At 46.1% G+C, this 19081-nt stretch overlaps 1 protein-coding gene across 1 annotated transcript in view; it reads left to right on the top strand.

Moving 5' to 3' along the window:
- The first annotated feature begins 2121 nt into the window (after window positions 1-2121).
- LOC149451794 (uncharacterized) overlaps window positions 2122-19081 on the top strand; it is a 43802-nt gene continuing 26842 nt past the window's right edge. The window contains 1 exon segment of the mRNA XM_089690166.1: window positions 2122-3710. Within this exon segment, the coding sequence (XP_089546292.1) occupies window positions 2160-3710 (1551 nt within the window). The 5' untranslated portion in view covers window positions 2122-2159.

Below are 19081 nucleotides of genomic sequence, written 5' to 3' on the forward strand. Positions count from 1 at the left end.
GATATATGTCTTTATAGTCTCAGACCCGTCTCAGGACATGAGAAGCAGCGGTGTGGGACCACTGCAGATTATTTTATAAACTTTTAGGGGGAGATTTACTAAAACTGGTGCATACAGAATCTGGTGCAGATGTGTATAGTAACCAATCAGCTTTCAGGTTTTATTGTCAAAGCTCAATTGAACAAGCTGAAACTAGAAGCTGATTGGCTACCATGCACTAGATTAAGTGCTCCAATTTTAGCAAATCTCCCCGTTAGATTACTGCTGGCTTCTGAATACCAGTATTATTGGTCCCGCTCATTACACATCATTTATATTGCACAATATGCAGTCTTAAGCCCCGCACTTTATACTCTATGTTGTATGTAATGCTCACCCCCCCTTCCCCGAGAGTCCTCAGGAAATAAATGGATCTCCCTTACCTGTGCAACAGCTCTTGAGTAACACAGGCTGCCCCCCAGGACTAAATATTTATCTTCCCCCCAGCCACCTTCTGGACTCCCTCTCCAAGGGATTGGCTGCAGTGAGATAGATATTTACAACCCATTGGCTGACCACCTACTCTTTCTGGAAGCTTCTTCAAGATGCAGGTAGGAGATCTCATCCACCAGACATGGGGAGATCTGATCAGACACAGAAAATAGATTGCTGCTCTACTAGTATAGCAGAGCCAAAAAACGGAATTTATCCAGCCAGGGGCAGAACACCACATGTACATTGCATACTCCTGATACTATATAGTCTTAACTATAGTGTCTTGTACTAGTGTCTGAAGTTGTTACATACTCCTGACCCCTGCACTATATACTCTATGTTGTACATTACATACTCCTGACCCCTGCACTATATACTCTATGTTGTACATTACATACTCCTGACCCCTGCACTATATACTCTATGTTGTACATTACATACTCCTGACCCCTGCACTATATACTCTATGTTGTACATTACATACTCCTGACCCCTGCACTATATACTCTGTTGGACATTACATACTCCTGACCCCTGCACTATATACTCTGTTGTACATTACATACTCCTGTCCCCTGCACTATATACTCTATGTTGTACATTACATCATCCTGTCCCATGCACTATATACTCTATGTTGTACATTACATCCTCCTGACCCCTGCACTATATACTCTATGTTGTACATTACATACTCCTGACCCCTGCACTATATACTCTATGTTGTACATTACATACTCCTGACCCCTGCACTATATACTCTATATTGTACATTACATATTCCTGACCCCTGCACTATATACTCTATGTTGTACATTACATACTCCTGACCCCTGCACTATATACTCTGTTGTACATTACATATTCCTGACCCCTGCACTATATACTCTATGTTGTACATTACATACTCCTGGCCCCTGCACTATATACTCTATGTTGTACATTACATACTCCTGACCCCTGCACTATATACTCCATGTTGTACATTACATAGTCCTGACCCCTGCACTATATACTCTATGTTGTACATTACACACTCCTGACCCCTGCACTATATACTCTATGTATTGTAAGTTTATTAATTATTTTACTATATACTGTAGTTCTAATTGTTGTAGTCTGAATTTTGCTCTCTGCCCTCTACCCATTGCTGTGTACGAACACAATATGTATTCTCTTTTGTTACACCCATTTCCTCCCAGCTGGACATTTTATATCGGATGATGTGATTGGAGCACAGACTTTTACATGGTGATAATAATGTGATAACATCCTCCAACTTTGGACCCTTAAACAGAAAGTGATAATGAGGGAGGAGTCAATACCCCAATGATGGTGGTCTTCAGGATCAGTCCAGTCTTCATCTTGGTTGTTCTCCCCCATCCTCACTCTCTGACCTCTGGTGGGGCTCAGCCCTGCTGTTCTTCATGACTAAATCATGGAGTAAATAAGGAAGTGCAGTACTTCTTGTGTTGGGAAGATGGTGATGAGTGATAGAGGGGGTGGGGACCCTCGTTCTATAATCCCCTCATCACTGTCCCTCCTATAAAAGACAGTTCTGGTTGTTTCCTCACTCTCTGACTAAGGTCCATGAATAAAGAAATGACCTGGTAGGAGATCAGAGGAGCCATTTCCTAGTTCCCTTGAGGGTGGAATTGTAAGCTCCTCAGATACCAAGCTGCCTGATGTGGGCGGAGTCCTGGTTTGGGGGAACCAATCAGCTCCTGTCTAGTAATCCTCTTTGTCTTTGTATTTTAGTCCATGGCCAGGAGATGAGGAAAACCTCCGAGGATTGTCTCACTTTGTCTCCAGACTGGAAAGTAGAAGATGAGGACATCACACAGTATAGTCCAGGAGAAAACCCGGCTCCCTCCAATGTCCATCCGGCACCACCCAGTGTAGATGGACCATCGGATTCCTCGTGTCCTGAGGAACCTCAGACTGTGCGGGTCCGGGCCGGCCTTCAAAGAGGGAAGAGGTTTCCTTGTCCTGAGTGCGGAAAGGGATTCCAATTTAAATCCCAATTTAATTTGCATAAAAGATCTCACACGGGGGAGAAGCCGTATCCCTGCCTCGAGTGCGGGAAATGTTTTTCACATAAGTCCCATCTTTACAGACATCAGAGATCTCACATGAAGGAGAAGCAGTTTTCCTGCTCTGAGTGTGGGAAGTGTTTTCCAAATAAATCAAAGCTTGTCATACATCAAAGGTCTCACACGGGGGAAAAACCGTTTTCTTGTTCTGAGTGCGGGAAATCTTTTCTACGAAAATCTGAACTTGTCAGACATCAGAGATCTCACACGGGAGAGAAGCCATATTCCTGTCCTGAGTGTGGAAAACGTTTTTCAGATAAGTCCAATTTTTATCATCATTGGAGACTTCACACAGGTGAGAAACTTTATTCCTGTAATGAGTGCGGGAAATGTTATTCACAGAAGTCCAATTTTCATAACCATCAGAGATCACACACAGGTGAGAAGCCGTATTCCTGTTCTGAGTGCGGGAAATGTTTTGCGCTAAAATCAGTACTTGTTTCACATCAAAAGTCTCACACGAAGGAAAAGCCGTATTCCTGTCCTGAGTGCGGGAAATGTTTTTCACAGAAGTCCAATCTTTACAGACATCAGAGATCTCACACGGGGGAGAAGCCTTATTCCTGTCCTGAGTGCGGAAAATGTTTTTCAGAAATGTCCTATCTTCATAATCATCAGAGATTGCACACAGGTGAGAATCTGTATTCCTGTTCTGAGTGCGGGAAATGTTTTATACGAAAACCAGAACTTGTCATACATCAAAGGTCTCACACAAAGGAAAAGCCATTTTCCTGTCCTGAGTGCGGGAAATGTTTTTCACAGATATCCCATGTTTACAGACATCAGAGATCTCACACGGGGGAAAAGCCGTATTCCTGTCCTGAGTGCAGAAAATGTTTTTCAGAAATGTGCCATCTTATCAATCACCAGAGATTGCACACGGGTGAGAAGCCGTATTCCTGTTCCGAGTGCGGGAAATGTTTTGCGCAAAAATCAGTACTTATCTCGCATTACAGATCTCATTCAGGCGAAAAGCCATATCCCTGTCCTGAGTGCGGGAAATGCTTTTCACAGAAGTCCCATCTTTACAAACATCTGAGAGCTCACGCGAGGAAGAAGCAACTTGCCTGTCCCAAGTAAGAGAAATGTTCCTCACTGAAGTCCTGTCTTCCTGTACATCAGGGATCCCACACAACCCTGGAGGTGTATTAGTGCCTTTAGTGCGGGAAATGTCTTCTATATGCATGTTGCTGGACATCCCAGCTCTCATGTGGGGAAGAAGCACACCCTGATATACACCTCAGATATACTCCATGGCTGATCTTCATCATGGAAGAAACAGTTCATAAGGAGAGCAGAGGTCACAAAAGACATGGATGAAGTGTGGGACATGTTGACTGTTGATTTCGGTAGAAAAATAAAAATGTCATCACCTTTCATTGGTAAATGTGGTGTAAGCATTCACAAACTGAAGTCTATTAAATAAAAAAAAAAATCGTTAAACGAATGTGACACGCATTCGCCCAGCTGTGACAAATGTTCATTTTTTATTTCATACGATTTCTTTTGATCTTTGGCTCCATCTGTGGCCACATAGCAGTATTGCTCCATTTTTCCTGATGGAGATTGTTTTCTTCATTGTGTCCACTAGATGGCGCTGACCATCATAGGAAATCACTGTGTAAATTACAGCTAGAATTCATCACGGCTGGGCAAATGATTGTCACTTTCGTCAAAAAAACATTTTTTTTTACTTCTCGACCCCTTCGTTTTCATACTAATAATAGAGATCATTCTCATGTACTTTTGAGTGCAGCAAACCAACAATATTCATCCAGCCATTGATTTAAAAAAGAAAATACAAATGTGGCTATTAGATGGCACTAAGAAAGTAGATCCGTCTAGCAGCCAAGTGTGGTAATTTACATTTTAAACTTCAGCCCGGGGGTTAGAGGTGGCCCCTTGCCTACTTTTATGTGGCCCTTGGGGCACTATTTTTCTCCACTGATAGCGACAATGGGGCATAATCCCCCCTCTGACACCAATGAAGCGGCACAATAACTCCAAATGACGGGTCACAATTCCTCCCACTGGGGCACAATTCCTTTCAGACACCAACAATCGGGCCCAATGATGGGACTCTATTCCTCCCACTGACACCAATGAAGCGGCACAATAACTCCAAATGACGGGTCACAATTCCTTTCAGACACCAACAATCAGGCCCAATGGTGGGACTCTATTCCTCCCACTGACACCAATGAAGCGGCACAATAACTCCAAATGACGGGTCACAATTCCTTTCAGACACCAACAATCAGGCCCAATGGTGGGACTCTATTCCTCCCACTGACACCAATGAAGCGGCACAATAACTCCAAATGACGGGTCACAATTCCTCCCACTGGGGCACAATTCCTTTCAGACACCAACAATCGGCCCAATGATGGGACTCTATTCCTCCCACTGACACCAATGAAGCGGCACAATAACTCCAAATGACGGGTCACAATTCCTTTCAGACACCAACAATCAGGCCCAATGGTGGGACTCTATTCCTCCCACTGACACCAATGAAGCGGCACAATAACTCCAAATGACGGGTCACAATTCCTTTCAGACACCAACAATCAGGCCCAATGGTGGGACTCTATTCCTCCCACTGACACCAATGAAGCGGCACAATAACTCCAAATGACGGGTCACAATTCCTTTCAGACACCAACAATCAGGCCCAATGGTGGGACTCTATTCCTCCCACTGACACCAATGAAGCGGCACAATAACTCCAAATGACGGGTCACAATTCCTTTCAGACACCAACAATCAGGCCCAATGGTGGGACTCTATTCCTCCCACTGACACCAATGAAGCGGCACAATAACTCCAAATGACGGGTCACAATTCCTTTCAGACACCAACAATCGGGCCCAATGGTGGGACTCTATTCCTCCCACTGACACCAATGAAGCGGCACAATAACTCCAAATGACGGGTCACAATTCCTTTCAGACACCAACAATCAGGCCCAATGGTGGGACTCTATTCCTCCCACTGACACCAATGAAGCGGCACAATAACTCCAAATGACGGGTCACAATTCCTCCCACTGGGGCACAATTCCTTTCAGACACCAACAATCGGGCCCAATGATGGGACTCTATTCCTCCCACTGACACCAATGAAGCGGCACAATAACTCCAAATGACGGGTCACAATTCCTTTCAGACACCAACAATCAGGCCCAATGGTGGGACTCTATTCCTCCCACTGACACCAATGAAGCGGCACAATAACTCCAAATGACGGGTCACAATTCCTTTCAGACACCAACAATCAGGCCCAATGGTGGGACTCTATTCCTCCCACTGACACCAATGAAGCGGCACAATAACTCCAAATGACGGGTCACAATTCCTTTCAGACACCAACAATCAGGCCCAATGGTGGGACTCTATTCCTCCCACTGACACCAATGAAGCGGCACAATAACTCCAAATGACGGGTCACAATTCCTTTCAGACACCAACAATCAGGCCCAATGGTGGGACTCTATTCCTCCCACTGACACCAATGAAGCGGCACAATAACTCCAAATGACGGGTCACAATTCCTTTCAGACACCAACAATCAGGCCCAATGGTGGGACTCTATTCCTCCCACTGACACCAATGAAGCGGCACAATAACTCCAAATGACGGGTCACAATTCCTTTCAGACACCAACAATCGGGCCCAATGGTGAGACTATTCCTCCCACTGACACCAAAGATGGGGCATTGTTTGTTACACATAAGTCATGACCTTTTCTACTCCCAATAATACGGCCCTTCCAGGGGCGGACTGACTATTCGAGCACTCGGGCACTGCCCAAGGGCCTGGGGTCAATAGGGGTCCCAATGAAATGCCCCTGGTACCTTTTTTAAAGGCTTTTTTGAGTGTTGGAAAGGACACAGGGGCCCCATGATCCCCTATTGCCCGGGGGGCCCCATGAGTCGTCAGTCTGCCCCTGGGCCCTTCTTAAGTCTAAGGCTGGGTTCACACTGATGCGGTGCGAAATTTGCAGCGTTTTCTGTGCGAATTCCGCACGGCATCCGAATCGCACCTCGCTCATGCGAACCGATGTGGGTGTGTATGTTAACAACACCCCGAAAGCAGAGAAGAGTGCAGAATCGGGTCGCATAGGTGTGAATACTCATGCGATCTGATTCTAGTGCGGACCCAAAAAAGGATGCAGTTTTTGCGGAGTTCCTAAGGAAGGCTTAAAATCCTTCTATCCCTCTGGGAATCGGGGACAAGACAACACTACCAAGGTTCTCTAGGCTCCAGAGAATCATGCAAAAACTGGTATCTGTAGAGTACGGATATGACTACCTCTACGAACCAGTAGAGCTGATGGACAAAATTGAGGAATAGCATTAGGGCTGGTGTAACGAGCAAATCTGGAACTTTTTGAGTGTTCCGAAGCCCTACAGAAATTATATCCACCAAGCTCTGCCAAAGATTTCTGGACATCAAGAGAAGCTGAAGTCTGGGGAGATTTATTTACAGGACAGGGTGGTTATCCAGAAGGCTGGCCAGAGAGCCTAGGTGAGGGCCATTAATATTTGGGGTTCTGATGCATGGTTTAGGTACCTGACCCCGAATTTTGCACATGAAACTGGGTATAACACCTTTGACGGTAGCCACCTCCACAGCAAGCGGACTATCCTGAAAAAGAAAGAGACTGAACTGTTTCAGGGGGCAGCTTGGCTTCCAGTTAAGGATGAGCCATATGGTGCTATCACTTGGATTTAGAGGAGTATCTCCCTCACCTATCCTCAGTTGTGCTGAACATTTGTAACTTTTCAGACTGTTGCAGCAAATTTTCATGTTTTTGGGCAACGTCAGGTTTTTTTTTAATTAAAGTGGCCCTTTGAGTCTCACAAACCTAGGACCCGCATGTACAAAGAGACTCTGTCGTTATTGTCGTGACCTGGCTAACTCCTTGTTTAGGGAATTATTATAGTTAGGCAGAATGTAAAGTAGATTAGTGTTTAGTTAGGGTGCGTTAGATAGGATGTATCTGCCTTTGCTTCATTCCAAGGACCTAGAAGATGGACTATGGGGCAAGATCATTGTTTATGTAGAGCAGTGTTTCTCAACTCCAGTCCTCGTGGACCCCCGACAGGTCATGTTTTCAGGATTTCCATTATTTTGCACAGGTGATTTGATCAGTTTCACTGCCTTAGTAATTACCACAGCTGTTTCATCTGAGGGAAATCCTGAAAACATGACCTGTTGGGGGTCCATGAGGACTGGAGTTGAGAAACACTGATGTAGAATGACTTTATGGACATGTATGTTTAGTGAGAGTGCAGGGCTTGTTTCACAGGTCTTATGGCAGTTGTTAAGTAGGATTAGTGATATGGAGGGTCATCCTTGTGGGGATGATGCTTCGTCCACCAACACTGTTTTTTGTTCAGCACTTGTTTAACTGTTTATTCAACAGGGTAACTTCACTGGGAGTACCTACAATCACTAGTCCCTGAACTCAGTTTATGTACTTAAGTAAGAATAGGGTTTATAGACAGGAAAAATGTTATCTGTATATAGGTTCAATTGCATGCACAAGCCCTATTGTCAGTGAAAGCTTTACCATATGGAATGTAACATGTAATTACTGATAAGCTGTTGATTTCCCCCATTTTGTCCCTTGTAAGTGGGATACTCCTTGTGTTCATGTCCTACGGCAATAAACTTCAAAAAGATACCCCTAGACTGTTTTCTGAGCCGGTGTGAGTGAACTGTTTGCTGTGTGCCTGGCTGCCTCTGCACTGAATAGGAAATCCATTGGCCCTTTCAGGGCTACGTGCTACATAGCAGCTAAATAATTACAGTAGATCTACGGTGCCTGCCTCCTGAACTATATGGTGGTTTTAACCACTTCCAGACCGGACACTTTCCCCCCCTTCCTGTCCAGGGCAATTTTCAGCTTTTAGCGCTATCACACTTTGAATGACAATTGCGCGGTCATGCAACACTGTCCCCAAATGAATTTTTTACCATTTTTTTGAGACAGATAAAGCTTTATTTTGGTGGTATTTATTCACCGCTGGGATTTGTATTTTTTTTTTTGCTATGTAAATGAAAATGTCCAAACATTTTGAAAAAAAGTGTTTTTTTTATACAATTTTGCAAATAAATAATATTTCATCATACATCTTAGCCAAAATTCCGTTATCTTTTTAGTAAAAAAAAAAAATCCAAATTAGTTTATAACCAAAAATTATAATTTTTAAACATTTTTTTTAATATTTTTTTTATTTTTTTATATTATTTTTATTTTATTTTATTTTTTTTACATACTGTCACCCTAGCAGTACAGTGTCACCATGGTGACACTGTACTACTTGTGGGGGGTGATGAAGATTTTTTTTTTTTTTTACACTGATTGCTTTTACACCCATATAGGATGTAAAAGCAATCATTTCTCTTTCTCTCTGTCTGCATTCTTGCACTCATTGAGAAGTACTGTGTGAGCTGTGATTGGTCACAGCTTGTCACATTGTACAAGCCTGTTGTGAATAGCCTTGTACCATGTGACCTCTGTGATCATTCATAGATTTCACATGTAGTAAGCAATGATGTCAGAAGTGACATCTTGCTTACTACTTTGCATGTGATCACTGATTGGCCAATCAGTGATCACATGATCGGGACCTCGTACAGGGGTCCTGTCCGACGATCGGTGTTTAACTGTGTCCGGAGGACACAGCGGGCACCGGATCGCGGTGCTGCGCGCTCCCAGGGAGCGCGCACAAGCAGGGTGCGGGGAGGCCGTTTATAAACGGCCACCCAACCCTGCAGTGCCACCGTCCGGCCGTTTATATGCGATGGCCGGACGGGAAGTGGTTAACCAGGGTGGATTTGATTTAAATCAAACGATTTAAATCACTAGTCAGTAAGGCTTGATGTAAATCCTAGTTTTCTACATAAAGACTAATTCTTGCTGGTATAACTTTAATATACAAGTAGATGAAGATTTTTAGAATAACAACTTTTCATATTAGTTTTTTTATCCCCAGTTTAATAGGTTAATCATTCATATTTGGACAACTTTTCTGCTGTACTAAGGAAGGAGAAAAATAATCATTACCTTAATAATAACAATTTAAATAGATTTATTCAACTGAAACAATAACATTCCAGCAGATATGATTGGCTTAAACATCCATGTTTGGTAACTAATTTGGCTAAACAAAATATATATATTTGAAGAAACTTAGACTGTCAGCCCCTTCCTCCTCACACTGTCAGCCCCTCCCTCCTCACACTGTCAGCCCCTTCCTCCTCACACTGTCAGCCCCTTCCTCCTCACACTTAGTTTCACTTTCTTCTTGTGCAGATCTATTCCACTCCAAACAATCAGAAAAATATTGTTTCTATTCTATTCACTGAACTTCTTGAAACTTCGCAGTGAAGGGGTTGATTCTGTATTCATAGGTTTGTAGAAGTCAGGATGAAGATCTTTTTCTGAACTCTGTTCATGTTATAACATTTTTGCTGAGAAGAAGAGGCATGTGATCTCCGCTGAGTCAAATTCAGTTTTGAGAACTGCAAAAGTAAACCGAACATCTGTGATAATATCTTGTAGGCAGAGAAACTGCCCAATAATCTGACAAAAACCTCTGGAAGAGCCTGACATTGTGAATGGATTCATGGAATTTATTTACCAAAAAAATTAAACATATGCAGCCTTATTCTACATAATTACAAAACTAATCATTATTTCATGATGGAATAACCTTTGGATGGTAATATATTTTCCTCAAAAAGGATTTTATTTAAAAAAAATCAGATTTAAATCAAAACAATCCGATTTTTTTGATTTTTTTTTTTTTAAAAATCATTGATTTTTATCCACCCTGGTTTTAACTAATCTTTGGGCTCAAAATCTGCATTTTAACACGTGTTTAAAAAATTGGAAAAAACAGCTCTGGCAGTGAGAGAGTTGGTGTGAACTAGATGGAACCACTCTCCTGCAGTCACACTGTAAACATTAGGGCGCCTCCTAGCTATGTTATTACCAGGCTGCAGCTAGGAGGCGCTCTAATGTGTACAGTGTGACTGCAGGAGAGTGGTTCCATCTAGTTCACACCAACTCTCTCACTGCCAGAGCTGCTTTTTACAATTTTTTACACACATGTTAAAATGCAGATTTTGAGCCCAAAGACTAGTTAAAACCGCCAAACATATATTTTCTGGCAATAGAGGCCCTGGAGAATAAAATGGCGGTCGTGTTTTTAGAGTGTTCCTTGTACACAAATTTCACCTTAACATCTGTTTTTTACTTTATACCTTTTCACCATTTTCTCAACAACTTGGTATCAAGGTGCTTTGCCCAGGGCACCCCACATGTTGAAGGCCCCTTGCCTGAAATAGTTTAGGAGGAAGGTACCACATGCACTTCCCCCCCTTCCTTTCCTGGGTCCACCCTGGTCCCGGAGCTGTCATCAGCTAAACAAAGGAAGAGATGGGATAGTGGTGACATTATTGCCCAAGTATGTTCAGTGACTAGATCTGGGCATTGATTTCAACGTCATCTTCTCCCCGTTGCTTACATGGTAGGTTTTCCTGGTGACATCAGTGGCCCCTTGGGACATGGCTGGACAAGCACCTACTGCTTCATCAGAAATTAGTGCCAGCTAAAACCTGTTGTCAGGAATCTAGGAATGACCAGAAAGGTGTGGACTGACACAGGGAAACGCCGGCTTCAGGTATAGTATAATAATACAGTTTATTATTAGCCACCCAGATATATATATATATATATATATATATACACGCACAGTGAACAAACTAACCTTCCACTAATCTTAGTAGGTGCAGGAACACAGGCGTAGTCAGGGCTGGAGAGGTGGAATGGTCAGGCCGGCCGTAGGGTTCTGTAACGACTGCCTGGTGGTACCTCTAGCGGTCCTCAGGACAGGATTCCCCAGGGCGCGGAGTCTAAGTCCCAGTCTGTTTATTCACCAGGGCCCCTGATGGTGGGGATGGACTTGGAGCAGACAGGAACCAGGTCGCGGCCCCTGAGTACACCTGCTAGTGGTAGAGGGATCCGCCAGAGGTATGTGCAGGTAGAAAGCCTGATGTGAAGAGGCAGAAGGTGTGAGCAGGGACGGCTGGATCCGTGCAGGATGGATGGATGGCAGAGTAGTTAGCGTGGTCAGACGGGCCAGGTCAGCAACGTGCGGGCAGCAAGGTACCAAAGGAGCAGGCAGAGAATGGTCAGGGTCACAAGCTGGGTTCAGTAACTCACGGGCAGCGCGGTACAGGGGATCAGGCAGAAGGATGGTCAGGCAAGCCAGGGGTTCAACAGGAGACGGTCAGCAGAGGTCAGGATCAAGCAGGGTCAGCAACGAAGCAGGGACACAGGATACCAGGTACAGGGGCTCATGGGGAAACATACACCAAGGCCCTGGTCACAGGCCTGGTCATTCCTTAAATACACCTTCTGCAATCAGCCCCAGGTTTGGCTGATTGCAGGAGTGAGCTTCTGGCTGCTGAGAGCACCCGCTGGTCAGCCCTGGTACTGCAGCCCACACGGCAGGTGAGTCCCACCACCAGTGCTGAGTCCATTCCTGACAGTACCCCCCCCTCAAGGAGCGGCCTCAGGACGCTCCAAACAGTCCTTAGTGGGCCAAATGTTCCACCGCCCGGGTCAGGTAACTGGCTGAATATCCTACTGCCGGAGTAAACCGGCTGGCTGGGTTTCCTGCTGGTAGACTTCTCTTTGTGTAGGAGAAACCAAGAAGGCAGGTCACTGGACACAGGATTTCCAGGAGCAGGCTGGGAATCAGTTATTGGCCAGTTTAGCTGGACATCAGGGGCTGGCATGTCGGGCTGCGCAGCAAGCAGAGGCACGTCAGCGGGCACCAAGTCATCTGGCACGACAGCGGGCACAGAGTCACCGGGCACTGAGCCATCTAGCAGAACCGCGGGCACAGAGTCACCTGGCAAGTCAGCGGGCACCGAGTCACCGGGCATGTCAGTGGGCACCGAACCATCTAGCAGAACCGCGGGTACCGGGTCACCAAGCTCGACAGCGGGCACCGAGTTAACTGGCACGACAGCGGGCACCGAGTCACCCGGTATGTCAGCGGGCACCGAGCCATCTAGCAGAACCGTGGGTACCGGGTCACCAAGCTCGACAGCGGGCACCGAGTCAACTGGCATGACAGCGGGCACCGAGTCATCAGGCATCGGGTCATGTGGCTCAACAGCGGGCATTGGGTCCTCAGGCATCAGGTCATCTGGCTCGACAGCGGGCACCGAGTCAACTGGCACGACAGCGGGCACCGAATCATCAGGCATCAAGTCATCCGGCTCAACAGCGGGCACCGAGTCAACTGGCGCGACAGTGGGCACCGAGTCAACTGGCACCGAGTCAACTGGCACGACAGTGGGCACCGAGTCAACTGACACCGAGTCAACTGGCACGACAGCAGGCACCGAGTCATGAGGCATCAAGTCATCCGGCTCAACAGCGGGCACCGAGTCAACTGGCACGACAGTGGGCACCGAGTCAACTGGTACGACAGTGGGCACCAAGTCAACTGGCACGACAGCGGGCACCGAATCATCAGGCATCAAGTCATCTGGCTCGACAGCGGGCACCGAGTCAACTGGCACGACAGCGGGCACAGAGTCAACTGGCATCGGGTCATGTGGCTCAACAGCGGGCACTGGGTCCTCAGGCTGAACCACGGAAGGCGGGTTCTCAGACGGCAGGCTGACCGGTTTGGATACTGGCAGGATGGTACAGCGAGTGGGAGCAGGGGACTGACATGTGGTAGATAGCAGGGTATACTGGGCTGTCACTGGGGGTGCTGTCAGGAATGCAGGAAGAGAGCTTTGAACAGAGGAATGATGAGAAGCAGGACTGGTTTGTTGCAAGCTGACTGAGGCTAGCTGTAACAAGTCTGACCATGTCTGCAGTATGGGTTGGACAACGCTCAGTTTACACAAGGCCTGTCTGGTCAAAGACTGCACTGCGTTTATACACTTCATTAGCACATGTGGTGAACATGCTGAATAATGCTCCAAGAAGCAATCCGGATCATCCTCCAACAACCATACCAGTGATACTATTTGACTCGCCCTGACTGGAGGAAGAAAGTCATCCCTGCTTCCAGGGGTACTAGATGAAGCCAACTCAATACAAGCCTGAATCAATGTTTGTACCTCAGAGAGCTCTAGGTCCTGACCTACTAGGGAATGAGCGACCCGTATGCACTCTAGCAGCTGATCCCGGGTATACTCCCGCAGAGTCTGATAGGCATATTCTCTGTCATCAAAGACTAGCATAGACAAATACACAACCTCCTCAGGATGCATCCTTCACAACAAGTCAAGATGGCTTCACTGTGCAGCCACTTCTGGTCAGGAAAGGCCTTGGTGTGATGTCAGGAATCTAGAAATGACCAGAAAGGTGTGGACTGACACAGGGAAACGCCGGCTTCAGGTATAGTATAATAATACAGTTTATTATTAGCCACCCAGATATATATATATATATATATATATATATATATATATATATATATATATATATATATATAAACGCACAGTGAACAAACTAACCTTCCACTAATCTTAGTAGGTGCAGGAACACAGGCGTAGTCAGGGCTGGAGAGGTGGAATGGTCAGGCCGGCCGTAGGGTTCTGTAACGACTGCCTGGTGGTACCTCTAGCGGTCCTCAGGGCAGGATTCCCCAGGGCGCGGAGTCTAAGTCCCAGTCCGTTTATTCACCAGGGCCCCTGATGGTGGGGATGGACTTGGAGCAGACAGGAACCAGGTCGCGGCCCCTGAGTACACCTGCTAGTGGTAGAGGGATCCGCCAGAGGTATGTGCAGGTAGAAAGCCTGATGTGAAGAGGCAGAAGGTGTGAGCAGGGACAGCTGGATCCGTGCAGGATGGATGGATGGCAGAGTAGTTAGCGTGGTCAGACGGGCCAGGTCAGCAACGTGCGGGCAGCAAGGTACCAAAGGAGCAGGCAGAGAATGGTCAGGGTCACAAGCTGGGTTCAGTAACTCACGGGCAGCGCGGTACAGGGGATCAGGCAGAAGGATGGTCAGGCAAGCCAGGGGTTCAACAGGAGACGGTCAGCAGAGGTCAGGATCAAGTAGGGTCAGCAACGAAGCAGGAACACAGGATACCAGGTACAGGGGCTCATGGGGAAACATACACCAAGGCCCTGATCACAGGCCTGGTCATTCCTTAAATACACCTTCTGCAATCAGCCCCAGGTTTGGCTGATTGCAGGAGTGAGCTTCTGGCTGCTGAGAGCACCCGCTGGTCAGCCCTGGTACTGCAGCCCACACGGCAGGTGAGTCCCACCACCAGTGCTGAGTCCATTCCTGACACCTGTTCTCTATATAAGTGGTAGTAATATAGCTTCTATGTATTTCATAACTGGTATAGCCCTTCCATCAGCACCATGTCTCGGTAAGGACAGATAAAAAAAAAAAAAGTAAAAGGAAAAAATGGGACTTTTAAGGTGCTAGACATACTGTTAGGGATCCGGGTATGACCAGAAATGTGTGGACTGACACAGGGAAACACAGGCTCCAGGTATAGTATAAACAATACAATTTATTAATGACTAAACAATACATAAACGCAGTGCAAGACTAAACATAAACACAGTGCAACCAAACCTCCAACAGATAACAATAAGAACAATACTAAACGTAGTCGGGCAGGCCGGGTCGGTAGCAAACGGGCAGGCAAGGTACAAGGAGCAGGCGGAAGCATAGTCAGGAATAGCCGAGGTCAGGACAGGCAGAGTTCATGCAGAGTCAGGATTAAAGCAGAATCAGGATCAGGCAGGAAGCAGACAGGATGCAGGTACAGGGGCTCATGGGAAACATACACCAAGGTCCTGATCACAGGCCTGGCCATTCCTTAAATACACCTGCTGTAATCAGCCTCAGGTGATGGCTCATTGCAGGAGTGAGCCTCTGGTTGCTGAGAGCACCCGCTGGCCAGCCCTAGTACTGCAGCCCACAAGGCAGGTGAGTCCCACCACCACTGGCAAGTCCATTCCTGACACATATCCTCAGGAACAAATACTCAGATACACGTACGTGTGTGTGTGTGTACATTTCATTACATCAAGTAAGATCTAATACCACAAATAAATGAACACTCCCTTCAAAACCATATGATGATCACGACAATCCTTCCAGTACAGTGAACCCCAATACATCTTCTTTAGGGGTACAAACATATGACAATAGGTCCTACAGTTAAAAAACTTAATGGATTTTAGGAAGGTGATGCAATGGTAAATCCCAGCACACGTTTCACCGGGTAGGCTTGTTCAGAGGTTCAAAAGAAGGGGAAATGCCATACTGATGATTTTTCTTATCTCTAGACCAACCTCAAGGAGGAGAAACATTTAGTACATACAAGTGAGGTGCAAACCAGAAACAGCCGAGCAAGGGCATATGCAAAAAAAAAAAAAAATCAAGGAACAGCCCAGTGTAGAGGGAGAGAGGTGTGATGTTGACAATCCTCAACTACTCATCTCACATAGATGATAGAAGGTAGAAAATCCAGCAAATATAGCAGGAAAGATGGTTGAAATATAAAGTTGGCCTCCAATGACTTTACCCTAAAGGATCATAGAAGTGGTTGGGTTGTCAGCAGTTGGAACCATGGACACGCATCTGCATTTGTCCTCCCCTCCAGAAATTTGTCCTCCCCTCCAGGGAGCAGGTGTAAGGATTGCCATGATCATCATATGATTTTAAGGGAGGGTTCATTTAGATCTGTGTTTTTATACCTTACATTATGTAATAAAAGTTTGAAAATATTTACAGTATATGTACAGTATGTGTCTCTGAGTATTTTTCCTGAGGGTATTTCTAGCACCTTAAAAGTCCCATTTATTCCTTTACTTTTTTGAATCCATAGCTTCTAAGTATTATTATTATTATACAGTATTTATAAAGCGCCGATAGTTCGCTCAGCGCTGTACATTACAAAGGGGGACAGAACATGTGACAGAACAATACCAATACAATGCAAAACATGAGGGGATTGAGGGCCCTGCTCTTTCGAGCTTACAATCTAGAAGGTACGGGATAGTGGTACAGGAGGAGATAGATGTGGGGGATGGAGTGGTAGGAAGAGTGGAGGAGGTCGGTCAAGTTAGCAGGGGGTGGGGTAGGCTTCCCTGAAGAGATGGGTTTTCAGGGTGCGCCTAAAGGAGAGGAGAGTAGGTGATAATCTGATGGGTTGGGGAAGGGAGTTCCAGAGGATGGGTGACACCCTGGAGAGTATGGTGCTTAGATCTTGTAAACAGGAGGGTGGCACAGCTACTGCTTGATTCAAACGATCAACGTATTCGTAAACTGTAAATCTGAACCTGGAGCTTCTCCCTAGTTGTCAGTGTAGTGGTCTCTTACATTAATGACCAATAGGAGAAGGATCCCCTTATATCAGTGGTCAGTGTAGTGGTCTCTTACATTAATGACCAATAGGAGAAGGACCCCCTTATATCAGTTGTCAGTGTAGTGGTCTCTTATGTTGGTGACCAATGGGAGAAGGATCCCCTTATATCAGTGGTCAGTGTAGTGGTCCCTTACATTGGTGACCAATGGGAGAAGGACCCCCTTATATCAGTTGTCAGTGTAGTGGTCTCTTATGTTGGTGACCAATGGGAGAAGGATCCCCTTATATCAGTGGTCAGTGTAGTAGTCCCTTACATTGGTGACCAATGGGAGAAGGATCTCCTTATGTCAGTGGTCAGTGTAATGGTCCCTTACATTGGTGACCGATGGGAGAAGGATCTCCTTATGTCAGTGGTCAGTGTAGTGGTCCCTTACATTGGTGACCGATGGGAGAAGGACCCCCTTATATCAGTGGTCAGTGTAGTGGTCTCTAAAGTTGGTGAACAATGGGAGAAGGACCCCCTTATATCAGTGGTCAGTGTAGTGGTCTCTTACATTGGTGACCGATGGGAGAAGGACCCCCTTATATCAGTGGTCAGTGTAGTGGTCCCTTACATTGGTGACCGATGGGAGAAGGACCCCCTTATATCAGTGGTCAGTGTAGTGGTCTCTAAAGTTGGTGAACAATGGGAGAAGGACCCCCTTATATCAGTGGTCAGTGTAGTGGTCCCTTACATTGTTGACCAATGGGAGAAGGATCTCCTTATGTCAGTGGTCAGTGTAGTGGTCTCTTACGTTGGTGAACAATAGTAGAAGGACCTCTTATATCAGAGATTAGTGTAGCGGTCCCTTACATTGGTGGCCAATGGGAGAAGGATCCCCTTACATCAGTGGTCAGTGTAGTGGTCCCTTACATTGGTGGCCAATGGGAGAAGGACCCCCTTATATCAGTGGTCAGTGTAGTGGTCCCTTACATTGGTGACCAATGGGAGAAGGACCCCCTTATATCAGTGGTCAGTGTAGTGGTCCCTTACATTGGTGACAAATGGGAGAAGGACCCCCTTATATCAGTGGTCAGTGTAGTGTTCCCCTACATTGGTGACCAATGGGAGAAGGACCCCCTTATGTCAGTGGTCAAAGATTCTACTCACATATCAGTGCTGCCACATTTTGTCTTCCCCACAGCCTGCTAACAAACTGTAACATCACACTGGATATTCCCAGCAGCAAGATCAATTGTAAAAGATCTGTGAAAATGTCCAAAACCGCTGAAGGATGGCGAGGCAGATAATAAAATAACTAAACCATTTGATGAATCTGCTGAAGACTTTCCTTGACTGGTCTGAGAGAGTCTCAGTCTAGCCAGACAAAATACTGCCTACATGCTGATGATGCCTGAAGGCTGCACCATAAGCAGGGTCCCATATGGGCCTTGGACTGTACTATACATGAGGCCTGATGTGGCCATTGGGTTGCACAATAAGTGCAGCCCAATGTGGACATTGATCTTCCCAATAAACAGGGTCCAATGTGGTCATTGGGCTGCACAACAAGCAGGGTCCAATGTGGCCCCTGGGCTGCACAACAAGCAGGGTCCAATGTGGCCCTTGAGCTGCTCAACAAGCGGGATCCAATGTGTCCCCTGGGCTGCACAACAAGTGGGGTCCAATGTGGCCATTGGGCTGCACAACAAGCATGGTCCCATGTGGCCCTGAACCTTCTCCTCACTAGCTCTTAAGACCAAGTCAGTGATTCTCCTCCCAAGTACTACCAGGTGACAGAAGGCAGGGGCACTTCCAATTTTCAAATTCAATCTGATCCTACTGTCAATTGCTCGAGCAATTAGGAGGACTGTAAATGGTTAAAAAGTCTGGGACGCTGCAAGCCCAACCTTTCTCAACCACGTTGCTATAGATTCCTAGGGTTCCTCCAGAGGTTGCTTGGGGTTCCTGAAAGTTTCTGCCTCTCAGATAAGAAACCACTGACTGCTGCTCTTGGCTATCTGAAAGTGGGGCATTCATCCCACCGATCACCAATGTAAGGAACATTCGTCCCAGTGACCGTCACACTAATGTACTGTTAACTATGAATGTAGTAATTATTAGTAGGGGTTCCCCGACACTGGAAAGTTAT

Source organism: Staurois parvus, unplaced genomic scaffold (genome assembly GCF_062004578.1).
Source record: "Staurois parvus isolate SC_StPar_1 unplaced genomic scaffold, SC_StPar_1.0 ptg000519l, whole genome shotgun sequence".
Lineage (NCBI taxonomy): Eukaryota > Metazoa > Chordata > Amphibia > Anura > Ranidae > Staurois > Staurois parvus.